At 46.7% G+C, this 21,867-nt stretch overlaps 1 protein-coding gene across 1 annotated transcript; it reads right to left on the bottom strand.

Moving 5' to 3' along the window:
• Positions 1-1,892: 1,892 nt before the first annotated feature.
• On the bottom strand, positions 1,893-20,768 carry eif2b4 (eukaryotic translation initiation factor 2B subunit delta). Its single transcript, XM_062966704.1, has 12 exons — positions 20,614-20,768; positions 20,326-20,521; positions 12,836-13,093; positions 12,644-12,732; positions 11,147-11,238; positions 8,744-8,858; positions 7,610-7,686; positions 7,381-7,483; positions 5,384-5,511; positions 4,992-5,169; positions 2,483-2,663; positions 1,893-2,145 (listed from the first exon to the last, which is right to left on the bottom strand). Exons 1-12 carry the CDS (start codon positions 20,641-20,643, stop codon positions 1,946-1,948), a joined length of 1,647 nt encoding a protein of 548 aa, XP_062822774.1. The 5' UTR covers positions 20,644-20,768; the 3' UTR covers positions 1,893-1,945.
• Between the last annotated feature and the right edge of the window lie 1,099 nt (positions 20,769-21,867).

The raw sequence follows: 21,867 nt of genomic DNA on the forward strand, positions 1-21,867 counted from the left end.
TAGTTCAATATGCAATAATGTTATGTTGTAATTACTGTATTTACAAATTTAGCACCAAAATATCACGATATATTGAATACATTGACTTCAAAAATGCGTTGGATAATCCAGAACGTTGGATAAGCGAGTGTTGGATAAGTGAGACTCTACTGTACCATCAAAAGAACAATGGCTAGAAAAAATAGATGAAATCTATGATATGGACAGATTGACCTTCCTATTAAAAGAAAAATAAAGGAAAAATATTAAAAACAACAGATTGGAAGAAATATGAAGAATATAAGAATAAGCAAAGGCCTTGAAAATAACAAAAGAGTTCCTGAGGACTCAAATATGGATGAGTCTAGAAAACCTTGAAAAGAATAAACTTAATAGAATAATAACGTGAAGAACAAAGAATGGAAGACTAAAATAGATCCTGAAACCTTTACCCCTTCCCCCTTTTTTTCTTTCTCTCCTTGTTATTCATTTTCTGTTCACAGATTGTATCTTTCCCTTTTATGTAATGCACTTGAAAAATCATAGAATCATAGAATCATAGAATAGTAGAGTTGGAAGAGACCACATGGGCCATCTAGTCCAACCCCCTGCTAAGAAGCAGGAATAAATGAATAAAAATTATATATTAAAAAAGGATGAAATTGTCCCCGCCTGAAAGCCTTCACTTGGGTGGGGGGCAGGATGGCGTTTGTGGAGGACACGGGAAGGATTTGGGCTGCATGTTCATGGCGCTCACTGTAACCTGCGTGTCAGTGGAGGGAGGGCCATGGGTGTCTCCTGCTCAGTGGGAACTAGAGCTGTTTGTGGAAGTGGGAGGCTGTCTGTGTAGGTGGACACCTCCACCACATACGCACATTTTTCACTTTTATTATGTGTATAGATAAATATAAAGATAAGTCTGTATTTGTCTTCCGCCACCATTTCCCGAGGGGGATTTGTGATGGCTCAGAGAAGCACTCTAGTGCCGCATCTCAACTACATCTCAATACATAGTATACAGGTATACAAATATAAAATATATAACCTAAGTATAATAGCAACATTGTATGTAAAATCCCAGTTTAAAAAAACAATTAAAAAATGTCCTGCCTTGCAAGGTGTTTTTTTTTTTAATTACATTAGGATTTTTGCATATGATATGGTGGAGGGGGAGAAACAGCAGGTGGCACTAGTGCTATCACCCAGATGGAAATAGTTTTTCCTAAAACTTAGTAACCAATAACTAATTAGGAATAGTTTGCATGGATTTTGCTTTGAAAATGTCTTGAATTCAAGTGAATGGTAAAGTATGTTATACTATTTTGCACACGTTGCCATCTGAGTACAGATCTAGACACGCTTCATTATTTTTGAATGTATATTTTCTGATTGTATATTAGATTGTTTGTGTCAAATAATTCATAAAATAATTAAAAAAAAAATATTATAAAATTTCCTAAAATGCAGTAATAAACCTGTGAATTTCAAAGTGCAGAGTGGCACAATGGGTGGCTCATCGGGCTGGCCAGAATCACACAGGCTCCGGTCGAAGAGCCATGTTTTTAAATTTGTCCGAAAAGCTAAAGGGGTGGGGGCAAGTCTAATTTCTTTAGGTAAGGAATTCCAGATCTGGGGAGACACTGCTGAGAAGGCCCTCTCTCTCGTCCCCACCAATCGCATTTGAGACGGTGGTGGGACTGAGAGAAGGGTCTCCCCAGAAGGTCTCAATGCTTGTGCCGTTTCATAGAAGGAGGTGCGGTCTCGAAGATAAGTTGGACCCAAAGTGTGTAGGGCTTTATAGGTAATCACCTGCACTTTAGATTGGGCCTGTAGACTGTTGGAAGCCAGTGGAGCTGCTTTAGGAGGAAGCCCCCAAGCACTCCGCCAATCTAACACACAGTGACACGTATGAGTGGCGGTGAGCAAAGGCATGTTTATTCCCCTCCATCCCTCCCTCCCTCCCTCCCTACTGCTCCACATTCTTGACACGCAGCACGACTGGGACGGAGGTGCAGGGGATGACCCCCAAGTCCGTGATGACCAGGTCCACCAGCTCCAATGGAGTCACGTCGTAGACCAGGTTCAGGAGGTGGAGAGCGGGGCTCTCCTTCCAGCCGCACAGCGGGCCCCTCCCTCGGGGAGTCTCGATTAGGTCATCAGGGTCGTCTGTGGAGGGCAGGGGTCAGTTTGGCCGGGTGGCCGGGGCAACATGGCATAGCGTGGCCCCTCCCCGGCCGTGCCTTGCCCAGGGAGCGCTCCAGTGGACATCCCTCCCTAGGGCCACTGTGTTTGCTGCAATCTCTATGTTGCTGCTACTAGCCACATTAACCAGAAGACCCCACTCCCCCCGGGGGTCTCAACATGGCCAGCCATTGGCAACCCAGAGGCTCGGCCTCAAAATGGGCCCAGCATGTTGTGGAATGAGCCAATATGTGCTCACTCTCCATGGTCACAGGTGGGACTATGTGAAGAATGGCCCATTCCGGCCCTCCTTGCAGCCTACCGAGTTCGTTGGAGACGAAGGAGTCCGTCTGGACGCGGTCACAGAACTTGTAGGTCTCGCAGCAGACCAGGACCGGCACGTTGTGGGCCTTGGAGAGCAGGGCGATCTGGGAGGTGCCCATCCGCGACATCACGGAGCCGTTGGCCAGCAGCGCGTGAGCCCCCAGCAGCACCTTGGAGACCTGCAATAATCATAGTGATAATAATAACAACAACATTATTTGTATCCCGCCCGCCACCATCTCCCAAAAAGGACTCAGGGCGGCTTACAGAAAGGCACATAATACAGTAGAGTCTCACTTATCCAAGCCTCGCTTATCCAAGCCTCTGGATAATCCAAGCCATTTTTGTAGTCAATGTTTTCAATATATCGTGATATTTTGGTGCTAAATTCGTAAATACAGTAATTACTACATAGCATTACTGCGTATTGAACTACTTTTTCTGTCAAATTTGTTGTATAACATAAAGTTTTGGTGATTAATTTGTAAAATCATAACCTAATTTGATGTTTAATAGGCTTTTCCTTAATCAATCCTTATTATCCAAGATATTCGCTTACCCAAGCTTCTCCCGGCCTGTTTAGCTTGGATAAGTGAGACTCTACTGTAGTGTCATAAAACACATAAAACTACAGGTAAAATTAGGCAATTTTACTGTCTAGACAATTGCCAACCAAACTGCCTCTATGATAGCACCTTATATCGTTTAAGGTAATACAGTTGAGATGCTGAACTGTTGTATGGATCTTTTAATTATGGCTATGACCATATTTTACTGTACATAATTAACTGAGGTTGCTTTTATTAATGGTATATGCCATTTTTATCTACTGTGTTCTGATTTGATATATTGTTGTATTGTGTTCTATATGTCACTAGCTGTGCCCGGCCACGCGTTGCTGTTGTATGGCTGTTTATGTTTAGTATGCACACTGAAGTGGATTATATGGCAGTGTGGAGTCAAGATAATCCAGTTCAAAGCAGATAATATAAGATTCTAAATGGGTTATATAGATGTGGAAGGGTCTTGAGTCTACATTGCCATATAATAATCCAGTTAAAATCTGATAATCTGTGGAAGAGACCTAAGTGAGGCCTAACTCTGCCTGTCCCCTCGGCTGAGTGGGTTACTAGGAGACCAAGTGGGCGGAGCTTAGCCTTCCAACTGGCAGCAATTGGATAAAAACTATTATTCCTCTCCCTGTAATTAGGACTTTATTTTTCTTTTCTTTTTGTTGTATCAACCTAGAGCCATGAATGATGGGTTGTGTTGTCAAATTTCGAGGTTGGGGGCCCCTGTAGTTTTGTTGTTTTGTTGGTCGCGTGATGCCATCACTCTTTTATATATATAGAAGATGGCACTATTGTGCATAAATAAAAGATTATTATTATTATTATTATTATTATTTGAAACACAACAAGGTGAGTCCACAGCAGACACTCTGCTGGTTGTTGAATTGGATCACACGTCGGACACTTCCCAAGTGTCTAGGACTGTGTGATGTATCGGCGAATAATGCGAGCAAATCCCAGTAAGGTGTTTGTTGTTGTTGGTGTTATTATTATGAAATTACATCAAAATGTTACACAGTAACAATATAAAAGCAATAAAACATAACAGCTACTATTAAAATGAGTAGTACAACATCCCAGCCACAGTCAAATTTCAAACATTAAAGTGCCAGTGGCAGTATCAACTTATGTGATCCTCTAATTCAAGGGTCCCCAAACTTATTATTTATTTATTTATTTATTTATTTACAGTATAAACAGGGGGCCAGTTCACGATCCTTTGGACTGTTGGAGGGCCGGACTATAGTTGGCCACTGAGCAATAATAATAATAATAACAACAACAACAATAATAATAAAAAAGATACCCTTTGGGCCATTGAGTCCAATCTCCTTCTGCCTTTGTGCACCGAAAGCACAAGCAAAGCACCCCTGACAGATGGCCACCCAGCCTCAATGTTAATAATAACAGTAACAACAACAACAACAATAATAAAAAAGAGCGTTGGAAGAGACCCCTTGGGCCATTTAGTCCAACCCCCTTCTGCCTCTGCGCACCAAAAGCACAAGCAAAGCATCCCTGACAGATGGCCACCCAGCCTCAATGTTAATAATAATAATAATAATAATAATAATAATAATAATAATAATAATAATAATAAAGGGTTGTAAGAGAAGAAGAGACCCCTTGGATCATTTAGCCCAACCCCCTTTTGCCCTTGTGCCATGGCTTCTATGGGCCACATTCGGCCCCCGGGCCTTAGTTTGGGGACCCCTGCTCTAATTTGACTGGTGTATTGCTGTTAGGAATGGTGGGAGTTGAAGTCGAAAACACCTGGAGGGCCCAGGTTGGCCCATACCTGTGCTAGAGATACCAAATATCCCTACAGTCGGAATCACGGACATTGAGGACGCTCTCTCTGGAAGAGGCTGTCTGCAAGGCTGGCCCAGGACGGTTGACCGCCATATCAGCCCCTCCCTCCCTGCCCGGCCCTACCTCAGGCAAGACGTAGGAGATGGCGTTGATGAGGACGTAGCTGCAGCGGACCCCCTGCCGGACCAGGCGGCGCAGCGTCTCCCGCCCCTCCAGCCGCGGCCGGCTGTCCACCACCACCACACGGAAGGCCCGGCCCTCGGCCCGCGCGTAGCTCAAGGTCCGGCTCACCAGGGAAGAGCTGCGGGGAAGAGGGACCGATTGGGGAGGGGTCACAGAAGCAGAGAGATAGAAGGGACCCCCGTAAGGCCATCCAGCCCAACCCATTCCTGCTGAAAAGCCAGCCAAGGAGGAGACTCCATTGGACTCTTCAGACCCCACCTCCTCCTCCATGCCCCCCTTTGCAGGCCACAGAGGCCTTCCTTATGCCCCTTCCCACTCATGCTGCGGCCTACCAGCCATAGACCAGGATGACGTCCCCGTCGTGGATCTTTTCAAAGGCCGACTTGCAGATGGCCTGGGCAGCCAGGACGATCTTCTCGCGCTCAAACTTCTCCAGGGCCTCCAGCAGAAGCGCCTTTTGCTGCCGTCACAAGACAGGAAAGGCATTGGCCAACCAATTGGCTTGTTGGAAATATTAAAAATCAACTAGGTATTTTTAATTACAAAAATGTGAGCCAAGCACTGAAAGGGTTAAACAGATGCAAAGGCTGCAGTTCAATATCTGGAGCTTAGTAGGCCTCAGTGTGAGAGAGGCCTCAGTGTTAGTAGGCCTCAGTGTGAGAAGCCCCAGATTGAAGGTCTCGTGTGTAAAGCTACTGTGTGAAGCTCCGGTGTGAAGGCTGCTGTGTGTAAAGCTACTGTGTGAAGCTCCAGCAAGAAGGCTGCTGTGTGTAAAGCTACTGTGTGAAGCTCCAGTGTGAAGGCTGCTGTGTGTAAAGCTACTGTGTGAAGCTCCAGTGTGAAGGCTGCTGTGTGTAAAGCTACTGTGTGAAGCTGCAGCGTGAAGGCTGCTGTGTGTAAAGCTACTGTATGAAGCTGCAGCGTGAAGGCTGCTGTGTGTAAAGCTACTGTGTGAAGCTCCAGTGTGAAGGCTGCTGTGTGTAAAGCTACTGTATGAAGCTGCAGCGTGAAGGCTGCTGTGTGTAAAGCTACTGTGTGAAGCTCCAGTGTGAAGGCTGCTGTGTGTAAAGCTACTGTATGAAGCTGCAGCGTGAAGGCTGCTGTGTGTAAAGCTACTGTGTGAAGCTCCAGTGTGAAGGCTGCTGTGTGTAAAGCTACTGTATGAAGCTGCAGCGTGAAGGCTGCTGTGTGTAAAGCTACTGTGTGAAGCTGCAGCGTGAAGGCTGCTGTGTGTAAAGCTACTGTATGAAGCTGCAGTGTGAAGGCTGCTGTGTGTAAAGCTACTGTGTGAAGCTCCAGTGTGAAGGCTGCTGTGTGTAAAGCTACTGTATGAAGCTGCAGCGTGAAGGCTGCTGTGTGTAAAGCTACTGTGTGAAGCTGCAGCGTGAAGGCTGCTGTGTGTAAAGCTACTGTGTGAAGCTGCAGTGTGAAGGCTGCTGTGTGTAAAGCTACTGTGTGAAGCTCCAGTGTGAAGGCTGCTGTGTGTAAAGCTACTGTGTGAAGCTCCAGTGTGAAGGCTGCTGTGTGTAAAGCTACTGTATGAAGCTGCAGCGTGAAGGCTGCTGTGTGTAAAGCTACTGTGTGAAGCTGCAGCGTGAAGGCTGCTGTGTGTAAAGCTACTGTGTGAAGCTGCAGTGTGAAGGCTGCTGTGTGTAAAGCTACTGTGTGAAGCTCCAGTGTGAAGGCTGCTGTGTGTAAAGCTACTGTGTGAAGCTGCAGCATGAAGGCTGCTGTGTGTAAAGCTACTGTGTGAAGCTCCAGTGTGAAGGCTGCTGTGTGCAAAGCTACTGTGTGAAGCTCCAGTGTAAAGGCTGCTGTGTGTAAAGCTACTGTGTAAGTTCGGTGTGAGAGGAGGCTCTGTGAAAGCGAGGCTGTTTATCTGCATGAGAAAAAAGCCCAGTGTGGAAGCAAAGAAGTATAAAGGTCTTTATTTAAGTTGCGAAAACCTTGTCTTTGTAAATAGTGCAATTATATTATTTTCCTATAAAGGAAAGCCTCCAAAGGAAAAGATGACATTGGTCTGTGTTTTCTTGTTCTTTTTATCCCTTTTGGCTACTGGTGCTGGGTCACGCTGCTGCTAAGTTACTCTACTGTCCATTTATGGGGAGGGTCTTTTGTTAATAAGCCCACTCTCCAGGGCCTCCAGCAGAAGCGCCTTTTGCTGCCGTCACAAGACAGGAAAGGCATTGGCCAACCAATTGGCTCTGTGTCTGTCCAGTCTCTCAAAGGGCCACTCAAAGACCTCACGGTCCACCCGCTGCCCATCCTCAGCCCCAGCTGAGCAGGACTGAGGGGGCCCGGCGTGCCCCTTTTCCCCTTCCCCACTCACCTCCTCCTCCCTCTGGGACCCCGAAAGGGCCGAGATCTCCTTCTTGAGGAACTTGATGGCATTGCCCATGCTGGCGGAGAGGGGCCGGCACTGGTTCAGGAAGCTACAGGGGGTTTGGGGGGGAGGGAGAGATGGAGAAAGGGGCCGACATGCTCAGAAGCTGCACCGGATCCCCTCTCTGCTCCCAGTTTCCCAAGTGGGAATGATACGGCGGGGACCACCCACCCACCTGATGTAGGGCTTCAGCCGATTCACCAGGTCCCTGGAGATCTCCTCCTTGGGGGGCGTGGAGTAGTCCTTGATCACCTGGAGACCGGGGGGGGGGGGGGGGGAGAGAGAGAGAGAGAGAGAGAACGAACAGAGAATAGGACATGCCATGGTTTGGCAGGAGTCTTGCTCCAAGAGCCTCCTTTCACTCATTTTAAAAGACTACAGAGCATCAGGAAACTGACCTGCCTTGCATCGTATTGGGCTTTTTATACTGTTTTCATGTCAAAGGTGTTGGATTTTTGGTTGTGTGTATATGAAATGTAAATCAAGTGTTTCTGCTGTTTTGCAAGTGTGTGTTTCAGCAATGAAACAGTTAACAGCAGGCCAGTTTGACTGACAGCCTGCTGTGACCCATGAGGCATGACTTCCAGCCTTCGGACTAAGGAATGTGCTTTCTTACCCTTTTATGACTGTTTTTATCCATGTTGATGTTTTATTGTTGGCTGATTTTTTTTGTTTTGATTTTGTGCTGTTGTGTCCGGGCATAGCCCCATGTAAGCCGCCCCGAGTCCCTTCGGGGAGATGGGGCGGGGTATAAGAATAAAGTTGTTATTATTATTATTATTATTATTATTATTATTATTATTATCTCTGTTGAACTGTGTGAGAGACGTGACGAGCCGAAGAATGCCGGCTTCGAACGATGGACTTTGCTGTTTTGTAAATATCTTTGTAAATATTAAGTAAGTGCTTGAATTTCAGACTGCAGATGTCTTTGTGTCTGACATTGGAGAGGAATTGGTGAGGGCAGAAGTTCACCAATTCATCAGGGTGCTGGTCCGGAGCTGTTGATCGGTGGTTTTATTTTATTTATTTATTTATCAAACTTATATGCTGCCACTCCCCTAGGGCTCGGGGCGGCTTACAAGAACCGGCTAAAATCAACAATTTAAAAACATCTTAAAACATCTTTAAAAAACATCTTAAAACATCCTAAAAGCGCCTTTTAAACATCTAACAGAACTCAAACGCCTGCCAAAACAGGTGTGTCTTGTGTGTTTTGAAGAAACCCACCAACACGCACCCTGACCCCTGGCACTGATCTTGACAAAAGGTACCTTGGTGACCCCTCCCCAGTCCTTTCAAAACCTACCTGTTTGAAGACCCTCAGGAGGGCGATGCACCGGGCGTTGGAGCCGTTGATGGTGCCCTGGGAGTACTGCAGGCCGAGGCGCACCATGGCGGGGTGGATGGCCGAGGCAGGGATGCTGGGGGGCAGAGGGAAAGGAGCAGCTGATTACAGGGCACATAATGGAATGACTGACCCCAGGTATCAGGTGTCCCAATAGCCACACCAACATACAGGGACACAACTGGGAATAAAATTCACCAGAGTCACTATGCCAGATTCAGAGAGAGGAGTCCAAAGTTCAAATTCACAAGTCAAGGCTGGAGGAAACAGGTCAACGATAACCCAAAGCAGTGGTCAAGATCCGGAAATTCTCAATGAAATACGAATAGTGGGGCCGGGCTGTGGCCCAGGCTGGTGAGCAGCCTACTGCAATAAATCACTCTGACCATGAGGTCATGAGTTCGAGGCCAGCCCGTGGCGGGGTGAGCACCCGTCAATTAAAAATAAAAAAATAGCCCCTGCTCGTTGCTGACCTAGCAACCCGAAAAATAGTTGCATCTATCAAGTAGGAAATAAGGTACCACTTATAAAAAGTGGGGAGGCAAGTTTAACTAATTTACAAGGTTGGAATGAGGAAGTGCAGTCAGAGTGGATGATGAAGCAGCTGCTCCCCCCTGTGGCCAGAATCGAACATCCCCTCAGGAGAAGGTTAAATTGCCTCTGCGTCTGTCTGTCTCTGTCTTGGTTCTATGTGTATATGGGCATTGAGTGTTTGCCCTATATGTGTATAATGCGATCCGCCCTGAGTCCCCTTCGGAGTGAGAAACAAGGGCGGAATATAAATACTGTAAATAAATAAATAAATACAGCACAAACGCAAGTTACTCCTCCAACTGGCTCATAGTTTCACGGCTGCTTTACAGCCCGGGTCGGACTGAGTGCCTGACCATTAAATAACCTAGCTCGTTGTTGACCTAAGCAACTGAAAGACTATTCCCTCTGTCGAATAGGAAATTTAGGTACCGCTTTATGCAGGGAGGTTCATTTAACTAATTTACGACACAATAAAAACATCCAGCAGTGTGCGGAAGAATGAGGAAGTACCATCAAGGACTTGGTGTCACAGTGGATGATGAAGCGGCAGCTCCTCCTGTGGTCGGAATCGAGCATACTCTTATGAAGCCAGAAGCTGGAAAATGTTAAATTGCCTCTGTGTCTGTCTCTGTCCTCGCTAGAGGCATGAGGCACAGGCTGACCCAGGGCACATTGTCAGCCCGCTGTCCTCCTTGAACTTGTTTATGTCAACTAAACAACTAAACCAGTGGTTCTCAACCTGTGGGTCCCCAGATGTTTACACCTTCAACTCCCAGAAATCCGAATAGTAGGTAAACTGGCTGGGAGTTCTGGGAGTTGTAGTCCAAAACACCTGGGACCCACAGGTTGAGAACTGCTGAACTAAATAGTAACTAGTGAGAAAAGAAAGACCCTGCATTTCATTTATGTGCTAAGATTCTTAAAATCCTGGCCTTGAAACAGAGGATAATGTAAATTAACTTGATGTCCCCTGCCATCATGAGGAGAAGAGCCAGTGTGGTGCCAAAAAGAAATAATAATAATAATAATAATAATAATAATAATAATAATAATAATAATAATAACAACAACTTTATTTTTATACCCCGCCCCATCTCCCCGAAGGGACTCGAGGCGGCTTACATGGGGCCTAGCCCAATACAACAATATAATAACAACAACAACACAATAAAACATATATCCCAATAATAAAAACATCAGCGTCAATAAAACAGTCATTAAAAACAACATACAGCAAAAATGTTAAAAACAGGAGACTAATACACAGATCTAGGCCAAGGTGCAAAAAAGAGACCCTCAGAGGCCATCTAGTCCAGCCCCTATGTCAAGAAGGAAGTCCGGTACAACCAAGCCCTCCTGACAGAGAGCCATCCTGCTGCTGTTTCAAAACTCCACCAGACTCCCTGGCAGTGCCTATTTTCAGAGTCTTGGGCAAGATCTGCTCTGGGAGGGTTTGCCATTGGTCTCCTCCGAGGCGAAGGGAGAGGCTCTGAACTCTGAGCAGCCCAATGCTCAAGACACAGCACCAAACTAGTTCTGAAAGGAATGTCCAGCCCACGGGAAAGCATGGGAAAGCGTGCATGCTTGTGCCAGAGATCCACAGCCACGTCAGCCAGACGCCCAAAGCTTCCAGACCATGCGGTTGTTAAAGCTGGTTAATAAACCCATGACGAGCTTACATGCCTCAGCTTGTCAGGTGCCTCCAGCGCCAAGCGCAAGGCTTCCCCGACCGGTGTGTCGCCTGGTGCCAGAGAGGGCCGGCCAAGGGCGCAGAGGTCCAGTCACACAGAAACAACAGCCCAGTTTAGCACCCAGGCCAAGGGCACCCACCTCATCTGCTGCGTCAGGAGCTCCCGGCGGCTGTACTGGTGCAAGTGGGAGAAGAGGCTGACCTTGGTGCCGTAATCGGGCCGCAAAGGCACCTGGATGGGAGGGAACGGAGAGGGAAAGGACCATGAGGAGCCAACCCGGAGCACGAATCCTCTGCAAAAAGACCAGCCTGGAGTCGATGACCCCGGGAGACAGATGCCTTCCAGGTCTATGGTATTCCTCCTGAAAGGGGCTCAAGGGGACCCCTGGCCTGCAGTGGGATTTCCAGGCAGCCTTTAGAAGTAGTTGTTCTACTCCAGAAACTTCATTTTTTGTGGCTGCCACAAACTAGATTGAATTGGCTGAGATTCTATGAGATAGTCATTGAAAAACTAGAGCAAAATCGACTATAGCAGGATGTCCCACTAAAACAAAGTTTTTGCTGTTTAATCAACTTTTCCCATGTTTTTATGACAGAATCAATTAGGAAATGGCATTGATAACCCAGGAACAAAAATTGTGTTACATGGTGTGACTTAATCAATATTAAGGAATTTTAATTGACTGGCTTGCTTAATTCCATTTAATACCTGTATGTTGTGAATTTTAATTTGCAATTTTTTTTAAATGTCATGAGCCACTTTGAGTCTCAATAAGTTAAAAATGGTAGAATATAATGATAATGATATATGTTATATATGTTATATAACCCGCTATAGCACAGCATGTTAAACCACCAGCTATAAAAGATCTTGTTGACTGGAAGGTTGACAGTTCAAGCTGAGAGCGGGGTGAGCTCTTGCCGTTAGCCTAGCTTCTGCCTACCTAGAAGTTCGAAAATAACTGTGAGTGGATAACTAGGTACTGCTTCAGTGAGGAGCCTGCTTTGAGCAACAGGCTTCTCGGTGTGGAAGACTGGAACAACAGCACCTCCCCATGGCCGAGTCGAGCACAGCCTCCAGATGCCGGAAATGAAAGAGGGAAGCCTTGCTTCTGCTTACGTATTATCTGTCAATTGTATAATGGCATTGAATGTTTGCCATATATGTGTGTGAGTGTGTAATCTACTCTGAGTCCCCTTGGGGAGATAGAGCGGAATATAAATAAAGTATATTATTATTATTATTATTACCAGAAATGAAAGAGGGAAGCCTTGCCTCTGCTTATGTATTGTCTCTGTCAATTGTATAATAGCACTGAATGTTTGCCCCATATCTATCTATCTATCTATCTATCTATCTATCTATCTATCTATCTATCTATCTATCTATCTGTAATCTGCTCTTGAGTCCCCTTGAGGAGATAGCATGGAATATAAAGTACATTATTATTATCATTATTATTATTATTACTACTACTACTACTATTATGATGTTTCCCAATGCTGTGAAGGAGCAACCCTCTGCCCAGGCTCAGAGGCTCTTTTGCTGGGCTGCCCTCCAACCAAAAGCTGCAAAGCCAGGACTCCTTGTGCGACCCCTCCCTCCCTGCTTGACCCCTGGCCCTCATGCCACCAACCTGCTGGCGCTCCAGCTTCTTGGCCAGCCTCCTCTGGGCCGCGGGGTCGTCGGCCTGCACATGCTCAGGGACCCGCTTGACCACAGGTGCTGTGGGAGAAGCACAGGAGTGGAGGCGGCCATTGAGGAGAGGCCAGAAGCCCCCTCCCATGGCCACCAAGCGCCCCAAGCTCCCCCTCCCTCTTCTCCTGACCTGTCGGGGCCTCTCCGGTGGCCGGGCGCAGGGGCTTGGGGGCCGGGGCTCCCGTGGAGGGGCTCTGGGGCTGGGCCTGCTGCTGCTGCTGCTGTGGCTGGAGGGGGGCCCCGGGGCCCTCGGCCTGCTTCCTGGCCTGCTTCAGGGCCCGCTCTGCCTCCTGCTTGGCCCGGCGCTCGGCCCGCAGCTCCGCCTTGCTCTTGCCCCCAGGAGGGTCTTCACCGGGAGGCCTGGCCCCGCTCCGCTCCTCCTTGGGACCTGGACCACAAGGAAGGAAGGAAGGAAAGGGGCCCAGGTGTTGAGGCTCAGCACCCACATCTCTAGTAAATCTATTTCCAGTCACTAGAAATGAGGAGATTAAAGTACAATAGCTTAATCTGCAGAATGCCAGGAACTATTGACCAATCTCCCTCTTATGTCATCTATATAAAGTCTATGAGAGGGTGCTATTAAATCGACTAGGACCTGTTATCGAACCCAAGCTTATTGCATAACAAGCAGGTTTCAGACCAGGGAAAAACTGCACAGGTCCAATTCTTCATCTGACTGAGCATATCGAGGAAGGCTATGAGAAAGGCTGCATCACGGGAACAGTCTTTGTGGACCTTACGGCAGCCTATGACACGGTGCAACATAGAAAAATGCTGCATAAAGTCTACCATATCACCCGGGACTTGGACTTTACAAAAACTGTCCAGACCCTCCTAGAAAACCGCAGCTTCTATGTGGAGTTTCAGGGCCAGAAAAGCAGATGGAGGAGGCAAAAGAATGGTTTACCCCAAGGCAGCGTTCTTGCACCGACCTTATTTAATATCTTCACGAACGATCAGCCACAACCACCACTCACAAAGAGCTTTATATATGCTGATGACCTTGGCCTTACAACACAAGCAAAAGATTTTGAAACAGTTGAAAAGCAACTCACGAATGCCTTGAAAGATCTCTCCAGCTACTACAAGGAGAACCACCTGAAGCCTAACCCTGCCAAGACACAAGTGTGTGCTTTCCACCTACGTAACCGCGAAGCCAACAGGAAACTGAAAGTGACTTGGGAAGGCCAAGAGCTCGAACACTGTTTCCATCCTAAATACCTTGGTGTCACCTTAGACCAGGGGTCCCCAAACTAAGGCCCGGGGGCCAGATGCGGCCCTCCGAGGTCATTTACCTGGCCCCCGCCCTCAGTTTTATAATATAATATATTGTATATACATATAATATTGATAATAATATTATAATGTAATACAATATAACACTAATAATAATACCATATAATAATATTGATTATATATTCTATATTACATATATTACTAATAATATTACAGTATAGTGGTATAGTTCAATATAGTAATATATAATGCTAATATTGTGCTATGCTAATTATATAATATATTGTATGTACATATAATTTGTAAGCCATTCTGAGTCCCCTTTAGGGTGAGAAGGGTGTGATACAAATGTAGTAAATAAATGCAGTAAATAAATAAATAATAAATTTTAGGCTTAGGCTCACCCAAAGTCTGAAATGACTTGAAGGCACACAACAACAACAACAACAACAACAATCCTAATTAACTTGACTATCTCATTGGCCAGAAGCAGGACCACACTTCCCATTGAAATCCTGATAAATGTATGTTGATTAAAATTGTTTTTATTTTTAAATATTGTATTGTTCTTTCGTTGTTGTTGTTGTTTTTGCACTACAAATAAGACATATGCAGTGTGCATTGGAATTTGTTTGTATTTTTTTTCAAATGATAATCCGGCCCCTCAACAGTCTGAAGGATTGTGGACCGGCCCTCGGCTTAAAAGGTTTGAGGACCCCTGCCTCAGACCGAACACTAACATATAGAAAACACGGCATGAACACCAAGCACAAAGTAGCTGCACGCAATAACATCCTGCGGAAACTGACTGGCAGCGCATGGGGAGCAGACCCACAAGTAATAAGAACATCAGCCCTGGCCTTGTCTTTCTCAACAAGATACTTCTGCAAGATACTTCACTTCGGCAGAAAAAATGGAAATCAAAGATACAGAATGGGGGACGATGCCTGGCTTGACAGCAGTGTGTGCGAAAAAGATCTTGGAGTCCTCGTGGGGAACAAGTTAAACATGAGCCAACAAATGTGATGCGGCTGCTAAAAAAGCCAATAGGATTCTGTCCTGCATCAATAGGGGAATAGCGTCTAGATCCAGGGAAGTCCTGCTCCCCATGCTCTCTTCTGCCTTGGTCAGACCACACCTGGAATCACACTGTGTCCCATTCTGGGCACCACAGTTGAAGGGAGATGTTGACAAGCTGGAAAGCGTCCAGAGGAGGGCGACTAAAATGATTAAGGGTCTGGAGAACAAGCCCTATGAGGAGCGGCTTAAAGAGCTGGGCATGTTTAGCCTGCAGAAGAGAAGGCTAAGAGGAGACATGATAGCCATGTACAAATACGTGAGGGGAAGTCATAGGGAGGAGCTTGTTTGCTGCTGCCCTGCAGACTAGGACGCAAGGGAACAAGGGCTTCAAACTACAGGAAAGGAGATTCCACCTGAACATCAGGAAGAACTTCCTCACTGTGAGAAAGGCTGTTCACAAGTGGAACTCTCTCCCCCGGGCCGTGGTGGAGGCTCCTTCTTTGGAAGCTTTCAAGCAGAGGCTGGATGGCCATCTGTCGGGGGTGCTTTGAATGCGATTTCCTGCTTCTTAGCAGGGGGTTGGACTAGATGGCCCATGTGGTCTCTTCCAACTCTACTATTCTATGATTCTATGATTCTATGAACTGCAGAGTATGCCTGTCCTGTCTGGCACAAGTCTGCCCATGCAAAGCAGGTGGACATAGCACTGAATGAAACATGCAGAATCATCACGGGATGCCTTAAACCTACACCTGGTGATAAACTCTACAAGTTAGCTGGCATTGCCCCTCCTGACGTGCGACGGGAAGTTGCTGCTAACGGTGAGAGAAATAAGGTTGAACATTGTGAAAGCCCCCCACTGCATGACTATCAGCCTCCTCCCACCAGACTCAAATCAAGGAAGGGCTTCGTGAGAACCACCACTCCCTCCTCTTGATGTCCCTCCAGCCGCAGCAAGGGTGTCCCTCTGGGCAGCTAAACCTGGCAATTCTAACTGGATGGCCCCCCAAGAGGGTCTTCCTTCCTCCAGGGACAAACCAAGAATGGGCCACTTGGAAGTCCCTGAACAGACTCAGAAGCGGAGTGGGCAGATCAAAAGACAACCTGGCAAGGTGGCACGACCTGGAGGAATCCTCCACCTTGTGTGACCGTGGAGCTGAACACACAACTCCGCGTATGTCTGCTTGCCCACAATGCCCTGCCTCATGCACGGAGGAGGAGTTGCTTAAAGCTACAGACAATGCAGTTGCTGTTGCCCGCTTTTGGTCCAAAACTATTTAGGTAAAGGTAAAGGTTTTCCCTGACATTAAGTCCAGTTGTGACCGACTCTGGAGGTTGGTGCTCATCTCCATTTCTAAGCCGAAGAGCCGGTGTTGTCCATAGACATCTCCAGGTCATGTGGCCGGCATGACCCTAAAACTATTTAGCTGCTTGTAATTCCTTTATTTCATCATTTTTAAACTTATTTACCATGCAATGCTTTTGTCACTAAATAAATACATACATTAAAATGCAATACTATGTCACACAATTTTTGTTCCTGGGCTATAAATATCCTTTCCTGATGGGTTCTATCATAAAAACATGGGGAACGTTTATTAAACCACAACAACTTTGTTTTTGCGGGAGGGACATCATACTGCAGTGCCTTTCGCTCTAGTTTTTCAATGAATATCTCAGGGTGTCAAACAATACAACAACATGATTTGTGGTAATCACAATGGGCAACTTGGAAGTCCCTGAACAGACTCAGAAGCGGAGTGGGCAGATCTAAAGGGAACCTGGCAAGGTGGCACTACCTGGAGGAATCCTCCACCTTGTGTGACCGTGGAGCTGAACAAACAACTCAGCTCATGTCTGCTTGCCCACAATGTCCTGCCTCATGCACGGAGGAGGAGTTGCTTAAAGCTACGGACAGTGCGGTTGCTGTTGCCCGCTTTTGGTCCAAAACTATTTAGTTGCTTGTGATTTCCTTTTTTCCCCCCACCATTTTGAAATGTATTTGTTGTGCAATGCTTTTGACATGAAATAAATAAATAACTATAAATAGTCTCATTTATCCAGTGGTGTGGGGTATAGACATCCTGTGATAACGTGGCATGTCTCATTAAGAGCCACATCCACTGTTTTAATGTGGTGAGATGCTTAAATGAGATGCTTAAAGCTATGGACAATACGGTTGCTGTTTATTTATTTATTAGCTACATTTATATGCCGCCCTTCTCACCCCAAAGGGGACTCAGAGCAGCTTACAAATTAAATTTACATACAATATTATATTAGCATAGTACAATACTGGTAATAAATTACTATATTGTACTGTATCAATATATTGTAATATTATTAGTAATATTACATGTAAAATATATAATTAATATTATATTGTATTAGCATTATATCGTATATGTGCATGTGTCTATATATGTATATACACATATATACATATATACATATATATATATATATCTATATATATAAAAGTGATGGCATCAGGGCAGCGGACAAAATAACAAAACTACAGGCCCCCCAACCTCGAAATTTGACAACACAACCCATCATCCTCTAGGTTGATACAACAAAAAGAAAAGAAAAATAAAGTCCTAATTAGAGGGAAAGGAATAATTGTTTTTATCCAATTGCTGCAAGTTAGAGGGCTAAGCTCCGCCCACTTGGTCTCCTAGCTACCTACTCAGTCCAGGGGACAGGCACAGTTAGGCCTCAGGCCTCTTCCACACTGCCTATAAGATACAGATTATCTGATTTTAACTGGATTATATGGCAGTGTAGACTCAAGGCCCTTCCACACAGCTATATTATCCATTTAGAATCTTATATTATCTGCTTTGAACTGGATTATCTTGAGTCCACACTACCAGATAATTCACTTCAGTGTGCATTTTATACAGCTGTGTAGAAGGGGCAGTTCTAGGCAGATAATATAAGATTACAAATATACAGTAGAGTCTCACTAATCCAACATAAACAGTGTCCTCTACCCTCACCACTTTCACAGTACACAAACAACCAAATGCATACTAAACATAAAGACAACCATACAACAGACATTCAATACCACCACTACCTCAACAATTTCTCACCAACACCACCAGACAACGCCACAGCAACACGTGGCCGGGCACAGCTAGTCTATATATATAAAATGATAAAGTTGTTTGCGCAGTGACTATAACAACAAAACTAAACATCCCAGAAATACGAAACTTGGCAACACAATGCAAAAGCCTTCCCTCCAGGTTGTAACAACACAACCACACCACAAAACCACAATCCGGATCCATAAAACTCACAACAACGCATTGTGAATATAACAACACAACTAAACGCCCCAGAAATACGAAACTTGGCACACAACTACGCACCAGAAATATAAAACTTAACAACACAACGCAAAAGCCTTGCCTCCCGGTTGTAACAACACAACCACACCACAAAACCACAATCCGGACCCACAAAACTCACAACAATGCATCATGACTATAACAACACAACTAAACGTCCTAGAAATACGAAACTTGGCACACAACTAAACGCCCCAGAAATATAAAACTTGACAACACAACGCAAAAACCTTGCCTCCCGGTTGTAACAACACAACCATACCACAAAACCACAATCCGGACCCACAAAACTCACAACAACGCATTGTGACTATAACAAATACAAAATTTGACAACACAACTCATCCACCTCCCCAATCCCTACATTCACACTTGGCCTCCAAAAAAGCAATTACAATAATAACAATGACAACAACAACAACAATAAGAATCAACACCATCACAGGCAAGAAACAGCCAGGCACTGAGGCTGAGAAGCCAATCAGTGCTACACTGGGCCTCCAAAAAACAATACAGTAGCATCTAACTTATCCAACTTTCATGACCACTACAACAACAACAACAATAAACACCTACACAGGCAAAACAAAAAAAAGAATATTGTACCACAATAAAAATATAAACCGCACTCAGCAGAATCAGACATTACAATTAACAACAAACCAAAGACAACAGGGATCTCAAGCAATTATCAATCAACACAAAAATTGAAGAAGGTAACAGACTTCAAATACTACTACTAATGTGAGTATAAAGAAGGGTGGAGGTCACAGCATCAATACAACCTAATGTAGACTGACCAACACCACCAGACTCAGACACAGCAACGCGTGGCCGGGCACAGCTAGTCTATATATAAAACTAGCATAGCATGTTATTGCGGGGAGGGTGCTCCAGCTGATGCAAAGAGACACGAAATAAATAAATCTGCAGAATCACACGACGGGGTGGTGCACTAAAGCCACGAAAGTGCCACGCTTGGCTGTTCCACGCAATGGGTTTCATAGTCAGTTCAAAGCAGATCATGTGGACTATCTGCTTTGATGACCTGGATCATATGGTAGTGCAGAAGAAGACTTAAGAGTTGGAAGAGGCAGCCCAGGGGCCATCTAGTCCACCCCCGATCTGTTATGAAAGTATTTATTTTTATTTATTTGCATCATTCCTACCCTGCCCTTCTCACCCGTAGGGACTCAGGGCGGCTTACAGCAGTCCGCAAATTCCATTGCCCCAAAGACACATTCAATAAACAATAATACAAAATTCAATTAAAAGCTATATTAACTCTATTAAAGCATGAATTATAAAACATTAAAATGCATGAGTAATTAGATTCATCCGGTTATGGGGCTGAGGGGGGAAAGGAAAGGGCCTGAGGAAACACCCAAGTTGTCCCAGGCCTGCTCTATATACATCTATATATATGAATGAGTGATGGCATCACGGCGACCAACAAAACAACAAAACTACAGGCCCCCCCAACCTCGAAATTTGACAACACAACCCATCATCCACGCCTCTAGGTTGATATAACAAAAAGAAAAGAAAAATAAAGTCCTAATTAGAGGGAGAGGAATAATTGTTTTTATCCAATTTCTGCCAGTTAGAAGGCTAAGCTCTGCCCACTTGGTCTCCTAGCAACCCACTCAGCCCAGGGGACAGGCAGAGTTAGGCCTCACTTAGGCCTCTTCCCCACTGCCTATATAATACAGATTATCAGATTTTAATTGGGTTATATGGCAGTGTAGACTCAAGGCCGTTCCACATAGCTATATAACCCATTTATAATCTTATATTATCTGCTTTGAACTGGATTATCCTGACTCCACACTGCCATATAATCCACTTCAGTGTGCATTTTATACAGCTGTGTAGAAGGGGCCTCATACTTCGCCACAGCAACGCGTGGCCGGGCACAGCTAGTAATATATATCCTAGGCTGGGAAGGGTCCTCAAAGGCCATCCAGCCCAGCCCCGGAAGCCCTGTGTTCGGAACTGCCCTGACCTGCGAGGCTCCGGCCTGGGCCTTGGCTCCCCGTCTGCGCATGCGCCGCCTGCCCCTCCTTCGGCGGCTCCCCGTCCTCCTTCTCCTTCTCGGCCTGGCGGTGGCGCTGTTGCTGCTGCTTCTTCTGCTGCTTCTTCTCCTTCCGCAGCTGGAGCTTCTCCTCCCGGGACAGCGCGGCCGGGTCCCCCTGCGGCATCTGCAATTAGGAACCATAATAGTAACGTTAAATAAATTATTATTATTATTATTATTGTTCATTCCCCGGTTTAATATTATTTCTTGGCTCACCTGGACGCCGCCGCCTCGCTGCTCCGCCATGGCTCGTCTGCCTGCCACTCAGAGACAACAGCGCCACCTGCAGGCCGGAGGGGGAGGCCGCGCCCACTCGGTCCAGGCGTCCAATCGGGTGGCCCTCCCTCTAGGCCACGCCCCTAACCTTCTCCACCTACGCCAACTTCAGGCCGGATTGGGAGGCCACGCCCCCTGTTCTAGCCACGCCTCCGCCCCATGTTCCTTTCTCCGCTAGCGTCAGGGATGGGAGGACACGCCCCCTCGGTTCTAGCCACGCCCCCGCCCCGTGTTCCTTTCTCCGCTAGCGTCAGGGATGGGAGGCCACGCCCCCTCGGTTCTAGCCACGCCCCCGCCCCGTGTTCCTTTCTCCGCTAGCGTCAGGGATGGGAGGCCACGCCCCTTCGGTTCTAGCCACGCCCCCGCCCCATGTTCCTTTCTCCGCTAGCGTCAGGGATGGGAGGCCACGCCCCCTCGGTTCTAGCCCCGCCCCCGCCCCATGTTCTTTTCTCCATTAGCGTCAGGGATGGGAGGCCACGCCCACAATATCTCGGCCTCCAATCGGGTGACCCTTACTCCATACCACGCCCTCTTCGTACTGACCACGCCCCCTTGCTCCCTTCTCCGCCAGCGCCACCTTCAGGCCAGGGTGCGAGGCCACGCCCTCTCTTTCCCGGCCTCCAATAGGATGGCCCTCTCTTTAGACCACGCCCGCAGGCTCTCATGTTCCCCTCCCTACCGAAATGGGAGACCACGCCCCTCAGTCCAGGGCACGCCCCCGGCCGCAGCTCCCGTGTTTCCTTCTCCACCAGGACGGAGGAAGAGGACACGCCCCCTCGATCCCGGATACCAATAGGATGGCCCTTCTTCCAGTCCACGCCCCCTTGGTTCTAGCCACGCCCCCGCCAGCGGACTCATGTTCAATGTATTCAAGCCGGAGTAGGAGACCACGCCCCCTCGATCCCAGTCTCCAATCAGAGGCTCCACCCTTCAGAGCACGCTCCCTCCCTCCCGGCCTCTAGCCCCATCTTCAGGAGGGAGTAAGAGGCCACGCCCCTCCAGGCCTCCAATCAGGTGCGCTTCCCTCCAGGCCACGCCTTCTTCGTAGCCTGTCTACAATCGGACCCTCAATCCCGGCCACGCCCCTTCTCTGCAGGGAGAGCGGTGCTCTCAGCGGTACTGGCCCTTTAAGGAATGAACCACAAACTCCGCCTTCGTGGGGGGAGATTAAAAGTGGGATGTGCCAACAATAAG

This window comes from Anolis carolinensis, unplaced genomic scaffold, assembly GCF_035594765.1.
Source record: "Anolis carolinensis isolate JA03-04 unplaced genomic scaffold, rAnoCar3.1.pri scaffold_27, whole genome shotgun sequence".
NCBI classification, from domain to species: Eukaryota; Metazoa; Chordata; class Lepidosauria; order Squamata; family Dactyloidae; genus Anolis; species Anolis carolinensis.

What these genes read in the sequence shown, in the direction of transcription:
- eif2b4 (XM_062966704.1), bottom strand. Translation starts at nt 20,643, where the DNA reads ATGGCGGAGCAGCGAGGCGGCGGCGTCCAG. An exon ending in AGAAGCTGGAGCGCCAGCAG is followed by an intron (nt 11,239 to 12,643) that starts GTTGGTGGCATG and finishes CCTCCCATCCAG; the next exon opens with GTGCCTTTGCGGCCCGATTA. An exon ending in CTTCGTCTCCAACGAACTCG is followed by an intron (nt 2,146 to 2,482) that starts GTAGGCTGCAAG and finishes TGCCCTCCACAG; the next exon opens with ACGACCCTGATGACCTAATC.